This window comes from Arvicanthis niloticus, chromosome 1, assembly GCF_011762505.2.
Source record: "Arvicanthis niloticus isolate mArvNil1 chromosome 1, mArvNil1.pat.X, whole genome shotgun sequence".
Lineage (NCBI taxonomy): Eukaryota > Metazoa > Chordata > Mammalia > Rodentia > Muridae > Arvicanthis > Arvicanthis niloticus.
This window is the reverse complement of record NC_047658.1, coordinates 111866106-111882877: the sequence shown is the minus strand read 5'-3', so window position 1 is coordinate 111882877 and position 16772 is coordinate 111866106. Positions and strand designations below refer to the sequence as shown.

The 16772-nt window shown below is 48.6% G+C and overlaps 1 protein-coding gene across 6 annotated transcripts in view; it reads right to left on the bottom strand.

Moving 5' to 3' along the window:
• Nucleotides 1-16772, bottom strand: part of Cpt1a (carnitine palmitoyltransferase 1A) — a 62684-nt gene that overhangs the window by 15754 nt on the left and 30158 nt on the right. For all 6 annotated transcript variants that reach the window (XM_076914587.1, XM_034496839.2, XM_076914592.1 and 3 more), the window contains 7 exons: nucleotides 13239-13410; nucleotides 11375-11476; nucleotides 7530-7667; nucleotides 6425-6502; nucleotides 5303-5410; nucleotides 4283-4370; nucleotides 1732-1927 (listed from right to left, as the gene is read on the bottom strand). In XM_076914587.1, the coding sequence (XP_076770702.1) occupies nucleotides 1732-1927; nucleotides 4283-4370; nucleotides 5303-5410; nucleotides 6425-6502; nucleotides 7530-7667; nucleotides 11375-11476; nucleotides 13239-13410 (882 nt within the window). The remainder of the gene's footprint in view (nucleotides 1-1731; nucleotides 1928-4282; nucleotides 4371-5302; nucleotides 5411-6424; nucleotides 6503-7529; nucleotides 7668-11374; nucleotides 11477-13238; nucleotides 13411-16772) is intronic.

The following is a 16772-nucleotide window of genomic DNA, read 5'->3' as shown; positions in this document are numbered from 1 at the left end:
CCTGGGAGACAAAATCAGGATCCTCAGGCCTTGTTAGCCATCCAGGTCACCTAAATGGGCATGCTCCAGGCTAGTGAGGGACCCTGTCTCCAAAATTAATGTGGACAGCTAGTGCCTGAGGAACAACACATACACACACACACACACACACACACACACACACACACACACACACGCACGCACGCAAATGCTCAGAATGAAATCCAGCCTGTCTTTGCAGCAGTCAGGGAGATGCACCCTTCCCTGCCCCAGACATCCCCCTGCAGAAGCTATAACAAATGCTGAAGGACCTGGCCCTGGAGCCAGGTTCTGACCTGAGCCTCCTTCAGGCATGAGCCCACTGATGTCTTCAGCACCACAGACCTATACCTATCTTTCAGATGAGGAAACCTGAGGCACAGAGATCAAGCCACAACTACTCTGGGGCAGGGAAGAAGAGATACCATCTGGCCCCTGAACCCAGACTAGGACTGATCACATGATACTCCCACAATGACCACCCTGTGCCCACCATGCCGCTGACATTGGTCTCCCTTCAAAGCTGGCCTACAATAGTTTCCTTCCATCGCTTCTGAGTCCCTCACACAGTTTTTGGCTTCCAGGTCCTCTGTGCTGCCTACCCTCCATTGCCCACCTCTCTCGCAACTTTTTGTGTCAACACCCACAAATGCCACAGGTCCCTAGTGCACCCCAGCCCTCAAGCAGGAGATGAGGCATGGACTACAGCCTTCCTCACTTCCTGGTTTTCCTCCTCAGTCCCAAGCTCCAAACAACAGACAGCCTTGTTGTCTTGTGAGTACCTGGAGCAATTCTTTATTAATGCATTTGCCCCTTGACCTTGGCTCCTACAGCAGCTTCACCGCAGCCCAGGGGCTCTGTGAAGGGTGGTCTTTTATGAAACACTGGTGTACTTTTGGCCCCAGAGAGCAAACCCCTCCCCACCTGCTTCTTACTCTGCTCAAAGCAGGGCATGGGGCAGTTCCTCTCTCCCACAATCCAACCCCACAATGGAGCTGGCCTTAAAGATAAGCTTGCCTGGTGTGTGCTGGGGGTGTGGGAGGAGCTGGATCGGTGGGTAAAGTACTTTCTGCATAAGCGGGAGGGTCTGTGCCATTGACCTATTATCCTAGTACTGAGAAGGCAGAAACAAGAGGATCCCTAGAGCTCCTTGGTCTGGCAGACTAGCCAATCAGTGAGCTCCAGGTTCTGGGAGCGACCTTGACTTCATAATATAAGATGGAGAGGAACAGATGAAGACACCCAGCATTGACATACATGAATATACACTATGCACACACATACAAAGCAAGTCTCCCTGGCTAGGGGCAAGCTCAGTGGTGGAGCACTTACCTCAGGAAAAAACAAAAGAAAGTTAGCTGGATGTGGTGGTACAGGACTTTAATCCAAGCTTACAGGAGGTGGAGGAAGGGAGGACCCCAAGATTAAGGCATTGGTTTGAGGCCCTTAAACACATAGGAAGTCTGTGACATTAACAAATATGTCCATAGCTCGATAAAAAAGGCCACACCTCACTTCTACGTGTGCCCTCATGTGCTGTCCCACATCTACCTGCTGTCCTGTACTGAATTTGCTGCCCTTGTGATTCACCATCCAGGAGCAGTCTGACACCATAAAGCAACACTGAACAATGGTCTCTGGCTGTTCTGGGGCTACCCTGTGAGGAAGAGCTCCGCAGAGCACTAGGAAGGGTGTGCAAGGCCACGCACGCACCTGTCTGCGGCAGTGAGAGCAGCCAGCTTGGCCTCCCCAGGCTGTGGCTCTGAGGGGTCATCCAGGATCTGCTGCATCTGCTGCTCCAGCTCTCGGGGCCTCAGCAGTCTCCCATCATGGTAGAGCCAGACCTTGAAGTACCGGCCTCTGTGATACACAACAATGTGCCTGCTGTCCTTGATGTGCTGGATGGTGTCTGCGGTGGTGAAGACATAAAGGAGTGAGTGACAAGAAGTCAGAAAGCCTTGGGAGCATCAGATCTGACCACTGTGCTTTGTGAGGATTTCACATATCCCAGGCTGGTCTTAAACTCCCTGTGTAGCCAAGGATGACCTTGAATTCCTGATTCTCCTTCCTCCATTCCGAGTTCTAACAGTAGTTTTGTGGTCCTTGACTCCATGCTGAGTTACCCACTCCCTTTGGCTTACCCAGCCCTTCTAATCTAAGCCTCAGTTTCCTGTCTATGAAACAAGGTTGGCACATGTAGTGATGAATGAGATCTCTCCCGTAAGTCACAGGCAGAGTTCAGTTCCCAATACCCACATCAGGCGGTTCACAACCTCCTGAAACTCCAGCCCCAGGGAATCTGGGGCCTCTTCTGACTTCTCTAGGCACTTCACATGCTCATGTGCACATACATATAAAGAGGCAACACATACATAAAAATAAAAGCAAAAATAGATCTTAGAAATATGAAATGTTTCAGCCAGGCATGATGGTGTACCACCTGGGAGGATCAGGAATTCAAGGCCAGCCTCTCCATATCAAGTTAGAGGCTAGCCTGAGCTATATAAGACCCTGTCTCAAAAAGGGGTGGTGGGGAGGACTGGGAGATGACTTGTGGGTAACCCTTGCTGTGCAAGCCTGGTGACCCAAGTTTGATCCTCAGCCTTGTGGCACTGTCATCTGACCTGTACATGATCACTCTAGTGTGGCTGTGTCCTCCCTACACACAAACACAGTGAAAAGTCTTGAGTTGATAGCAAAAGGCTGGTTATGGTGGCACACACCTTGTGGGTTAGCGTGGTCTAGCTGGGAAATTCAGAAGAGCCAGGGCTTCATGAGCTCCCGTCTCAAAAGAAGCAAACAGTCGGAGTCCACAACAGAGCAGGAGTGGCCTCTGACAGCTAGCACGCACTGTATGACCTCACTGAGCACACTGCATTTTCATAAATTATAATTTGTTGTCTTTGCAACAGGGTTTCATTAAGAAGCTTTAGCTAGCCTGTAACTCACTATGTAGACATAGCATAGACCAGACTGGGCTCACACAGAAATCTACCTGTCTCAGCCTCCTGAATACTAGGACTAAAGGCACGTGCCACCATGCCCAGTGTTACCCAGATTTTAATATTTATGATCACTACTATTAAAGACCATGATGGAGCCAGCGAGACGGCTCAGCTGGGAAAGGTAATTGCTGCCTTGCCTGGATCCACATGGTGCAAGAAGAGAACCAGCTCCCTCAAGAATAAAATTTATCTTGTGTGAGTGCTTAGACATGTGTGAGGACAAGCATGCCTGTACATGTGTAGATGGCAGAGGACAGCTCGTGGGAGTCTGTTTTCTCCTCCTACCATCAGGGTTCCTGGGATCAAGCATAAGCACCAGGCTTGTAAACAGGCACATTCAGGCGCTGAGCCACTTCTCCAACCCTTCTTGACTCTAGTTCCTTTCTGTGAGCTGTGTCCTGCCTGTCAGAGGTTAAAGCTCTGCTCCCTCACACGCCCCTGTACCCATGAGGCTTTGCCCTTCCATAGCCCAGAAACAATGGACTACAGGCTCTGGCTCCAGGAAGTGGAATAAATCTTTCCTCCCTAAGTGATTTTGCTCAGGTATTTGTCACCACGTTTTAAAAGTGACCCCAGCAGGCCTGCATGGCACCAGCTGGCATCCATTCTCCCTCCCTGTCTTTTCCAAGGATGTTTTAGGTTAGAAGCAGATTAGATGATCACCCAGCCCAGGCCAGGCTGCCAACATCAAGCAGCTGGGCCACAGTCCAGCTCCTCAGGCGAGTTGGTTCTCAAGGGTGTTTTACAGCAAACCCTGCATGTGGGCCAGAGTAAGATGCCCAAGGAGTCCTGTGGGAATATTCCAGGAGGTCTGAGGGAAATGCCCAATGAAAGAAACTTTCAACTGAAAAAATACTAAAATCTGGAAACTTGCCCAGTGTTCAGGCCTAGTGGACAAAGTAAATTCAGGCCAGAGCTGGGGTTCAGTTGTCTAATATATATGAAACCAAGAGTTCCAATCGCAGCAACAAATACTCTGGGCATGATGATGCATGCCTATAATCCCAGTGGGAGGCAAGAGGGTCATCCTCAACTGTGCATTGTTTTAGGCCAGCCTAGAACACATGAGATCCTATTCCCAAACTACTACCAATGACAAAAGACAAAGGGACTCCAAATGGAGGAACATGCAGAAACAGACGCTCTTGGGACAGACCCCGTAGACCATTTTCCCCTAATGTTCCTCAACAATTCCTGGTTCTGAGCAGCAGAATGGCAAAGGCTGGATCCCAGGAGAGACCCTGGTGAGCACTACCCACCTGTCTCCTCCCCAGGGATGCGGGAAGTATTGAAGAGTCGCTCCCACTGGGCAGAGCAGAGTGGAATTGTGGATCCCAGAAGACGAATCTGTAATAAAAACGTATTTTAAACCAACAGGCAAAACTCCCACAGGAAAGCTTTGCAATGAGCTGATTAAAATTCGGCCTGTTTCCTGTGCACACTGCCCAGTCTGACTGCATCATTCAGCGTCCCCTGGGGCAGCACCTGGGGGACTCGCTGAGCTGTGCCAGGGTACTGAAGTTTCTTCCAAATAAACACCTAAGCCACCCGAGGTTATGAAGAGGCAGTTCTCCTGAGGAGTTCGCCAGTGCATCAATCCATGGGGAGGTCAGAGGACAGCTTGCAGGAGCTGGTTATCTCTTCCCACCATGATCCCAGGAATTGAACCCATGGACACAGGCTTCACAAAGTCCCTAACTGCACCTGGACCTCACTGAGTAGGCCTGTAAGGAGCCTCAGCTTTATCTGACTGGCTCCCCAGTGCTGGGGTTACAACTGTGCACTGGTCATGTGGCTGGGCACCATTGGGTCATGTCTGAATGCTTTCCTCAAAGCAAGCACTTTATCAACCGAGCCGTCTCTCTAGCCTCCCAAGAAATTTCTTTTTAAAGATTTATGTATGTGAGTACACTGTAGCTATCTTCAGACACACCAGAAGAGGGTATCTGATCCCATTACAGATGGTTGTGAGCCACCATGTGGTTGCTGGGAATTGAACTCAGGACCTCTGGAAGAGCAGTCAGCGCTCTTAATCACTGTGCCACCTCTCCAGCCGCCAAGAGATTATTTATTTATTTATTTATTTATTTATTTATTTTTATTGGTTTTTCGAGACAGGGTTTCTCTGTGTAGCCCTGGCTATCCTGGAACTCACTCTGTAGACCAGGCTGGCCTCAAACTCAAAAATTTGCCTGCCTCTGCCTCCCGAGTGCTGGGATTAAAGGCGTGCGCCACCACCGCCCGGCCCAAGAGACTTTTTAAAAGGCAAGTTTACACACCGGTTTGAGCTCCTCACGGTCAACCATGCGACGATACAGCAGTATGGCGTGGATGGTGTTCCCGGCCCTCGCTGCCTGGATATGGGTTGGGGTGATGTAAAGCATCTCCTGTGAGGATGAGACAGCAGAGAGGGCTCACTGGGATGACTCGGGGGTCCGCATACACGGGGGTGGGGGGAGGCTGGGGAGGGCGGGGGAGGGATGCCACTCCCCCCCCCTCCCACAGCTCTGCTCAGTTACAACTGCCTTTGTATTTGTTTTAGGTGGGCTTTTGGTTTTTGTTGTTATTTTTTGAGACCAGGTTATGTAGCTTTCAGGCAATCCTCCTGCCCCAGGTTTCTGAGTGCTGGGATTACAGGCGTGTGTCACTACGCCTGACTTTACAACTTTGGACAGTTTTGTTACTGCTTTAGGTCTATTTGTTTTTCTGGCAGATTGGAGGTTTTTTTTTTTTGTTTTGTTTTGTTTTTAATGTGTATGCGTGTGATTGTGTGAGGTTAAGTGTACATGTGTGTGCATGTATCCAGAGAGGCCAAAAGAGGAATCCAATCTCCTGCAACTGGAGTTACAGATGGTTCTGAACTACCTGACATGTGCACTGGGATCCAAAGTTGGGTCCTCTGGAATAGCAGCAAGCTCTCTTAAACAGCTAAGCCATCCTTCTAGCCCCAAACTTACTTTTTTGAGAGAGTATCTCATATAACTTAGGTGGGCCTCGAACTACATATGTAGCCAAGGATGCCCCTGTCGCCACCTCCCTAGTGCCTGGCAGGCATGAGCCACCACAAGCTCTCGTTTTGTTATTGCCCCATTACAACGCCAGCTTCATCTGTCCTACCACAGGTTCAAGGCCAGCCTGTGCTTAGTTAGCAAGTGCTGTTTGCCATGAACATGCTTTGCAATGCAAAAATATTTGTACTGTTGGGTGGGGCCAGGGACCCCTTAGACACAGGAGGGTCTAACACATGGGCCCCAGGTGGGCTCTTCACAGCAACATGAAGACTTGGACAACAGAAGCAGAAGCAAGAGGAGGAGTCCATTTCGAGCTTTCCCAGGCAGCCATGGGGCCACCCAGCAGAACAAAGGCATCTTGGCTGCAGTGGGAATGGAAGAGCGACTCACCATGGCGTAGTAGTTGCTGTTGACCATGAGTGGCCCTCGGCCTCGCAGGTAGATGTATTCCTCCCACCAGTCACTCACCTACGGTACAAACACAAGTCAGGGTGCTGAGCAGCCACACCCAGATGTATGCAAAGCTTTCTGGAAGGTTCCGGCATATGACAGGCTCCAAAGCAAAGCTGTCTTAAGCAGACAGGCCACAGGAGTTGAGAGACACACTGGTATTAAAGGGAGACCTGGCTAGACAATAGACCACCCATCATTTCATTCTGCACATACATACATACATACATACATACATACATACATACATACATAAGTCAGGTCTGGGCTTTAGCTCAACTGTTAGAATACATAAAATGGGCCACAGAGCTATTGAGCAATGCACACACAGGCAGGGGGATCAGGAGTTCAAGTTCAAACAATGTTACCCAGCAAGCTGCCCTAGCCACCCAGAGGCTGCTGACTTACAACCCATGCTGATTTGCGCATTGTGCTGGGGCACACACCTGAGAAAAGGTTTGCACAAGAGTCTAAATGTACAGCAGGCTAGCTGCCTAGGATTAGACCCAGAGCCTGATGGCTGAGGGTCCTGTGGCTTCCTGCCCTCCCAGGCATAGGGCCTGGGTCTGGCACCATCTGCTGGCTCTGCTGGATCCTTCTCTCTATTTCTTATTGTCTATTTTCTCTGTTCATTTTTGTCTATTTATTATTTGTGTTTTTAAAATAATTTTTTTTTGGAGGGTCAGGGGTCAGGGTTTCTCTGTGTATCCCTGGCTGTCCTTGAACTATAGAATAGACTGACCCTGAACTCAGAGATCCACCTGCCTCTGCCTTCCCAAGTGCTGGGACTAAAGGTGTGCACTAAGATTTTTTTTCTCATGTGTGTGTTTTGCCTGCATATAGGTATGTGCACCATGTGTGTGCTTGGTGGAGGTCAGAAAAGGATGTTGCATCCCTTGCACTGGAGCTATAGATGGCTGTGAGCCACCTTGTGGGTGCTGGGAACCAAATCACAGCTAGAACTCTGTGAGCCCTGGTACTTAAGTGGAGAACTTTCACACTGAAACACCTCACTGAGAAAAGATCTATGTGCAGAATTACTTACATAATTTGTGGCCCACCAGGATTTTAGCTTTAAATACCACTGCAATTTGGGCCCGAGGTTGACAGCAAAATCCTGGGCCAGTGCTGTCATGCGATGAAAGTCTCCTTCCTTCATCAGCGGCCTCACTGATTCTAGATACTGAAGAGAGAAAACATGGGCGGAGTTAAACACCCTCCTCCAAGACGTGGATCACTTCACAGGCCTCAGAAAAGTAAGACGGTGTAGAAAAGGTTGGAAAAGCTTCCTTAAGTTAGTTTGTCCTCTGCTTCTGCACAGGCTGGATAAGACAGTCCCCTACAGGGCTGAGTGGGGCTGTGGGTGGATGATAAATTAAGGCCACTGCTTCCTGATGGAGGTCCCAAACACCTGGCCATTGCTTCAGTGATGACCTGGGTGGGTGTGGTGAGATAGGTGGGACAACCCTGACAACCCCGTGAGGTCAGGCAGGTGTTAGACAAGGCAGTCACAGTACAGGCCATGTCTAGGGTCTAAATCCTTAGTTTAGACAGGTGTGCACATTGAACAGGTTTGGGGGTAAAACATACAGGAACATCTCACACACAATCTTCTCTTTCCCCAAAGATTTATGTATGAGTGCTCTATCTGCATGTACACCTGGGTGCCAAAAGAGGGCACTGGAGCCCATTACAGATGGTTGCGAGCCATCATGTGGTTCCTGAAAACTGGACTCAGAACCTCTGAAAGAGCAGCCAGTGCTCTCAACTGCTGAGCCAACTCTCACTATACAACTGAAGCTGGTCTTGAACTCCTGATCCTCTTCCTATCTTTACCCACCAAGTGCTAGGATGACAGGCATGTGGCCCCCTGCCTGGCCAAGCAGGACTCTTTCTGAGAATCCTGAAAGCTCCCACCTGTACCTGAGTGAGTTCCAGAAAACAGAACTGCCACCAAGCCTGATTGGTCAGGAAACAAAACCAGGTTTGAGCAGAGTGTAATGGACAATACCTATAATCCCAGCACGCAGCAGGAATCGATGAGTGTTCAAGTCCAGCCTGGTCTACATGGAAACTTTCAGGCCAACCATGGCTACTTAGGGCCAGCTTTGCACAATGAAGGGTGGGGCCTTTCTTTAGCAGAGCCAGCTGCTATTGTCTGGCTAACTCCAGTGCAATGTGTGTACTGATGAAACCAAGGTTGCACACTCCAGGGCTAAGCTGGAGATCACTTGTCTAGCACACACAAGGCCCTGGATTCCATCCCTGGCACTGCATAAAACCAAGTGTAATAGGGCTGGCCTGCGACCCCAGCACTCAGGTGGCAGATGCAGAAGAACCAGAGGTTCTAGGTCATTCTCAGCTACATAGGGAAGTCTAGGACGTTCAAGACCAGTCTGGGCAATGTGAGATCCTGTCTCAGGAAGAGGAGTGGGGCAGGCAGGTGGCTGTACCACCAAGCTGAGACTGGGAGTCTCATCTTCGGCCCTTCCCCAATCTGGAAGAGAGATGGAAAGGAACCTGCCAAGGGCTATAAGGACTAAGTCACTAAGCCGGGACCCAACTCCTGAAGCCAAGATGTCTTTGACTTACAGTTCTGAAAAGAAGGCAGAAGTCACAATAATATGGGTGCCCCCCAGCATTGGAAGCTGGAATGCACTAAGGTGCTGCCATTTTACAGCAGATCAGGGTCACCCTCTGCTACTCTGTGATGTGAAATCCCACCCGTGGACACTGCCATCAACAAGAGGTGGCAGGTACCCAGATAAAAACCATGGATATTCCCAGCTTCCCTGATTACAGCACAACCCACACTCACTCCATCAGATGGACAGATAACTGGTCTACCCACAGGAAGGCGTTATCAGCCACAAAACCAGAAGACGCCCTGTTAGGACAGAGATGAACCTTGAAATCATCCTGCTTTGGGAAGCTGAGACAGGAGGATTCAAAGTCTGAGCTAGCCTGGGTTAAGATCCTGCTTCAAAGAAAAATAAACGCTAGTAGTGGGAAAACCCCACAAAAGTCACATATTACACAATCCCACTCATGCCATATTCCCTGACTAGGCAGAACTAGAAACAGAAAGTGGAACAGAAATTGGCAGGCCTGGGGCAGGGAGCATGGGAGTTATTGCCTAATTGCTATGGGTCTTCCCGAGGCCATAAAAAAGCCTAGCAATCTGGGGTGGTCACAACTGCAAGATGCCATAGATATAATTAGCCCTGCTGAGCTTACATTGAAAACAGTTGAAACAATTTTCTACGTGTGTGCGCTCCCGAGAGTTGGAGTGCACAGACACACCCATGCATGGTGGCATTGGAAAGATAGAGGCAGAAGGGATCATCCTGACACATGCTATCCAATCCCCTGGAAGCAGCCTGAAGTTTACCAATCAGGCTAGGCTCACTGGGCTAGGGATCCTCCTGCCTCCACTCCCCAGTACTGGGATTACAGTGTGTACTACAAATCTGTCATTATTATGTATGAGTTCTGATGAATCAAATTCAGGACCTCATGCTTGCCGGGCAAGTGTTTTACTGACTGAGCCATCTCCTTAACCATTTTCTTCCTTCTGGTTTTTTTTTTTTTTTTTTTTTTTTTGACAGTGTTTTACTGTGTAGCCCTGGCTGTTCTGAACTCACAAGAGATCTGCCTATCTCTGCCTCTTGGGTGCAAGGATTAAAGACATGTGCCATCATGCCCAGCCTTTTAAAAAAAAATAATAAATGTGGTCTTTGTATGTATTTGCCAGTTTAAAGTAATCACTGAATTTTGCACATTAAACAAGGGAACCATATGGTCCTAAACTGCATCTCAATAAAACCACAAAGGAAACATGCCCCAATAGGTGGAACACAGCACCTTTACACACTGCAGATGCAAAAATGCTGCAGAGAAAACAGTGTCAAGCCATGGATAGTGAAACTCGCCTATCATCAGGAGGCTAAGGCAAGAGGGTGAGGAGTTCAAGGTCATGGGGCTGGAGGGATGGATGGTAGGTAAGAGCACTGGCTACTCTTGCAGAGGACCCAGGTTCTGTTGCCAAAACTCAGTTGGTAGCTCACAAGTGTCTATAACTCCAGTTCCAGGGGATCCAACACCCTCTTCTGGCCTCCTCAGGTACTGCGTGCATATGGTGTACATACATACACAAAGGCAAATCCTTATACATATAATGCAAAAGGTAAGTAAATCTTTAAAGAAAATGTTCACCAGGAGTGGTTGTGTACACCTTTAATACCAGCACTTAGGAGTTAGAGGCAGAGGCAGGAGAATCTCCGGGAGTTCTAGGCCAGCCCAGTGTACAAAGTCAGTCTAGGACAGTCAAGGCTATACAGAGAAACCCTGTCTAGAAAATCAAAACAAGGGCTGGAGAGATGGCTCAGAGGTTTAAAGCACCGGCTGTTCCTCCAGAGGTCCTGAGTTCAATTCCCAGCAACCACATGATGGCTCACAACCATCTGTAATGGGATCAGATGCCCTCTTCTGGTGTGTCTGAGGTCAGCTACAGTGTATTTATAAACATAAAATAAATAAATAAATAAAATCTTTAAAAAAGAAAGAAAGAAAGAAAGAAAGAAAAACAAAGCAAAAGCCCCAACCAAACAAGTAAACAAACAAACAAAAAAAAAGTTCAAAGCCAGTGTACGTTAACTAGAATGATCCAAAAAATATATATCAAAGGGCTACGGGCGTAGCTCATTGGTAGAACACTTGTCTAGCCTGCAAAAGGACTCTGTGGCCGGGAGTCGGGGGACATTATTATAATAACCGTACAGGAGAGACTGCAAAGAAATAACAAAGATTAAGACTGTAATTTATGGTCACAATTAGACATATTGATCCCAAGGACACAGGCATCTCGGCATGGGTGTGAATCATACCTACCCTGCTCACAGTATCTTTGACAGCTGGGACAGGCAGGCGCGGCAGAGACGTCTGGAAGCTGTACAACATGGGCTTTCGACCTGAGAAGACCTTGACCATAGCCTGAAGATACAAGTTACATTTTCAAAGATGAGACTGTGTTAAAGAGCCAAAGCCAGGGTTCAGATGCATATGACTGGCTGAGTGTTTATGACAGAGCCATTCCCTGTTCTACACCATCAGGCTCTGGTCAAACAATACAGATCCCACTAAAAGCTCAGCTGAAAAAAAAAAAAAAAAAAAAAGTCTTCTGGTTTGGCTGCCTACTGTCTTTCCTAAGAACCCAGGATCTGACAGTGATTCTGCAGGTGGGCTGTCTGCCTCCTGGAAGGTCTTTGGTTTGAGGCTGGTGCTGGCTCTGCATATAGGGAGTACAGTCAGCTGAGGTGCCTGATCCCTCAAGCCACTCCCAGAGGCAGCAGTGTGTCCCTGCTCATCAGGTCAAGCAACCTAGAGAGTGAGCTCCTCCCACAGCCTGTACAAAGGCTGTGCAGGCCAGCTAGAGAAGGCCGCTGTCTCCTGCTGACAGAAGCTAGGGCATCTCTAAGGGTTCAAGGTGTAGTAGGTGAGGATTCTTGATGCTCAGGAGCTCTGGGATTCAGCTCAACATCAGCCACAAGGGCCATCCTAGAGGACCTTTAGGCCCGTGGATTAGGTTTTGCTACTCCAGAATTATAAAACTCATACATAAGGTGGAAACTGCTTTGGGAAAGAGTGGAGGCCAGAAGTGTGTGCTGGGTAGCAAGGGAACCTTGAAGAAGTTCACAAGTGCGGGAGATGGGGGGCACACTGGCCCGTAGATCAAGGTCAAGGTTAAGATGATTTACTCCTCCCAAGCACAAAGGAGGAACCCACTGAGAAGCAAATTGAAAGACAATGTCACCAGGACTAGATTCATTAAAATCCTGTACAAACCTTGGGTGCAGAAAATTACTGTTTCTTTATAAAAATCAGAAGCTGAGAGTGGTGACAATATGTGGGTGGGGGAACATGTGACAGACACACAATGGTGTGTGTATGGGAAGGAGAGGTGTCTGAGTGCCAAAGAGGGTGGTCCTGGGAGTGATCCACCATCCTCTACCCCCATACTCCCATACTCCAGAGAACTAAGCTTATAAAAGCAGCTTGCTGGAGCTTCAGATGTCCTTCAGTGGGTACACAGCTGGGTAAGCCAGGCATGAAGCTCTGGGTTTGATCACTGGCATCTCATAAAAGCCAGGCATGGCGGTGCATGCCTAAGCTGGAGGCAGGAGAACCAGAAACTCAAGGTCATCCTTGGCTACAGTAAATGTATGGCCAGCCAGCGTGACATGAGTCCTCACCTCAAAAACCAAAACTAAACAACAACAAAAACAAAAGTCTCCACAACTAGTTACAATTTGACAAGCACTCATGCATATGGCATAACCCTCTCCCTTAAACAGGGTGCCTTGGCCTTAAGGTCATGGAGAAATGGAGAACACTGATGCGTTAGGGTAAATCATGTGATCTGACCAGCTCAGGAAACCATCTGGTGTCTGCCTGCAAAGTGGCCCCCAAGGCTACAAAGACCTCGTGGGTGGTACTTATGCTCAATATCCAGCCTGAACTACAGGCCACACAGAGATGAACAGAGAGATGGCAGAACTCCCAGAAACCATTAGCAAAAGCAGCTCTGGCTCCATCCATGCAATTGCCAAGGTGAGCCACAGTTCTCCCATAGCCAGAGGCTGGGGACAGGTCACACATCAAGGGACAAAGGAGGAAAGGTCTAACAAGGCAAGGGTCCTGCTCTGACTTGATGGGTCAGCCACAACGGGTCCCCTAGCAGGTGACAGGTGGTTACCATCCAGATCCTGGTGCTGCGGCTCATTTTGCCGTGCTCTGCAAACATCCAGCCGTGGTAGGAGAGCAGCACCTTCAGCGAGTATCGCATAGTCATAATGATCGCCACCCAGAGCCCCGTGCCAAAGAGGATGCCACTCACGATGTTCTTCGTCTGGCTTGACATGCGGCCACTGTGGGGATGGACCAGACAAATAGCTAAGGCACTGGCATGGAAGGTGGCAATGGCAGCTACCAGAAAGCAGGCTAACCAAGCACCCTCCCAGGGACAGGAGAAAGCAGGTTGCGATGCCCAAAGCAGAAGGAACCTAAGGGACTCCAACTCTCATAGTACTCTGAAAGTTTCTACGCCTCTCAAAATGAGCCAGCCCTGGCTGGGTGCAGCAGACTGGCCTGTCTCTGGAGTGGTCCTGGCACTCTGGTGGCAGAGACCAGAGACCATCCTGGGCAATACAGTGAGCCTTCTATCCCCAAGGAAGAAGCAAGAGGCCAGCCAGCGACCTGAGTAATCTTGAACAACACACAATTTTCCCAGTCTCTGGAGGAATGGTGGAGAGGCTCCTGTGAGGCAGAGAGCTGCTCACAGTGGCAACTGCTCCCAGTGGGTAGGGACTGCCAACTGCTGCACACAGGGATCCTGGCCTGGTTTCAGATTATAATGCTTTGCCACTCTCTCAAACATACCTTGTTTGTATTTGCAGGGTTTTGCTGTGCCCAGGGCTTTACGCTTGCTAGGCAGGGGCTCAACCCCTGAGTTATATCCTCAGCCCTCAAATATAACCTTAGATGCTGTTTTTATTCATAAGAAACTCAAATGTCCCAGCACGCTGGAGGCAGAGGCAGGAAGACCTCTGTGAGTTCAAGACCAGCATGGTATACATAATAAGACCTTGTCTCAAAAACAAAACAAAACAAAACAAACAAAAAAAAAAAACCCAGAACAAAATAAAACCAAAAATCCCCACATAAATAATAATAAATAAATCTCTTTTTAAAAACTTAAAACGTTTTTAAGTAGTTAAAAATCAAAGTCACAGACTATGAAAGAAAAATGTCGACAAAGCACAGCTATTTTGTGGGGTTATTTTAGTTGTTTTAGAAATGGAAAAATAGTGACAAAAATAAAAACTAGTCTCATGGCTCAGGTTACATCAAGGAAAAGGGGGTGGAAAGGGTACAGCCAGCAGACAAGACTCACTGAGCAGTAGGCCCGACCAGTGACCCTCCAGCAGGGGGCGCTAAATAAACTCAGAGGATTAAAAAACAAGGTTCGCGTGGAGAGCTGGACGGATTTGATCAAGATACCCTGACCATGTATAATGAGATCTGATGCCCTTTTCTGGCCTGCAAGCGTACATACAAATACATACATACATACATACATACATACATACATACATGCATAATATGTAAATAATACATAATAAATAAATCTAAAAAACAAAACTAAGAGGTCCCAAATGATCAGAGTAGTAGCAGATCTAACCTTCAGGGTTCTAATATTGGAAAGCACTAACATCATGTGAGAGACAAGTTTCTTCCTTGGTAAAAGACCTATGCTCTGGAGGCCTCGCCTCCCAGAACAGGATCAGTGCCTAGCACAACTGTCATCAGGAGATACTTCCTCCTGCAGCTGCTGGGAACAGATACAAAGCGGCTCACAATCATCCGAAACTCTGGTCTCAGGGGATCTGATGCCCTCTTCTGATAGCCGAAGGTACGCACATGGTACAGACATACATGTAGGCTACACACACACATAGAATAAAAATTTCAAAAAAAAAAAAAAAATCCAAGCTGGGCATGGTGTCACATGCAGAGGCAAGTAGATCTCTATGAGCTCCTGAGATGAACTCTGTCAACACAGCAAGTTCCAGGACAGCCAGGGTTATATAGAGAGACCCTGTCTCAAAAATAAAAACTAAAAACATAAACAAACAAACAAACAAAAAAAAAACAACCAAGAACAAAAACACAACAACAAAAGTAATCCAACCGTGTTGAAAACCTCTATGGTCTTCCTTTCAGATCTAATCAGACAAAACTGACACAGCCTAGGGACACAGGAGCTCCATCCACACTGGGAAGATAGTTTCAGAACAGCTCTCCAGGCTGCAAGACTCTGAGCCTTCACCTGGCCTTTCTAAATTTGGGTCAGAGATGACCTAGTTTACGAAAATAGAGTCCAAGGGACGAAGAAACAAATCTCATAAAGACCGAGATTAAGCAGGTTTTAGTAGCTAGTATATCTGTGTGCAATCCGGCTTTGAGACACACAGCCCATGTTAAGAGCAAAGCACGGCGGTTGGCCCTGCAGCTGCCTTGGGCCAGCTCAACACACAGGGCTGTAAGGTGAGCGTCCACAGGACTTCCCTCACCTCTCAGGACAGATCTGCCAGCTGCTTCTGAGAACCTAGCCCAAGCTGGATGTTCCAAGCCCCAGGCACACAGGACCCTTGGCAGGACGCCTGGACAGGCATTTTTATCTTGTTTCCTGCAGTTGCTTACAAAGGAATGATCAATGCTGCCTGGAGGGCTAGAGGCTGAGGAGCTGGCTAGCTTCTCAGTCACTCCTGGGTGTCTCAATCAGAGAGGAGGCAGGGCATGGAGACCCATTAAAGACAACCTCCAGGATTCCTGAACACCTACTCAAGCTGTCTTAAACATGCCACACTTCTGGGTTAAATCTGCTAGTCGCTCTAAGTCAGCAGAAACCAACTCTTGCAGCTATGAGCGTCCCCTGGGGCCAGTCTCTCATCCGTTTGCTTGTGTAATCCTTCCTAGTGTACAGTATCTACAGCTGAACAACCAGAAGAGAGAGACGGGAACAACCCAGAGCTGGGCTGGAGAGATGGCTCCGTGGTTAAGAGAACTTGCTGCTCTTCCAGAGGTCCTGACTTCAAGGTTGGTTCTCGCACTCCCAGCTGAGGTTAACCCTCAGCAGGCCCCTCCCCCAGGACCCTTCCCCAACTTCAGGCCAGGAAGCAAGGCCAAGTGCAAAGCAAGGAGCTTTCAGTCATCGGTGCTCAGTTATAAAACCACTGTTTGCCTTGAAAGACTCACGTGACACAGGACAGCGAGGGCCAATTCTGAGACAACAACATGTTTGAGCCCGGAGTGGCAGTACATGCCTGCAGTCCATGTGGTACACGGAGTTGAGGTTAACCTCATCAAGAGTTCAAGGTCACCCTACTTTACACAGCAGCTCGAGACTAGCCTGGGATACTTGAGACCCTGTCTCAGAAAAACAAAAGAAGAAAATGTGTCCAAATGCACTAGGTAACGGAGGTGCCTGTGTCCTCTGCCCAGCCACTCCACACCAAGAGGATCTAACAGCCTCCATCCTAGATGGTAACAGGGACCTGCATGGCATAACTGTCATCGGGGTGCTCTAAGGCTGTGTAGTTCAGTGGTAAGAGCTAGCCTAGCATGCAGGAGCCCCAGGGCTCCATGTCCATCGCAGAGAAGTGTGTGGAGTGTTCCCTATCTACCTTCTAGATCAGGTCCAGCACCCACCCAGCAGGAGACCTTAGGT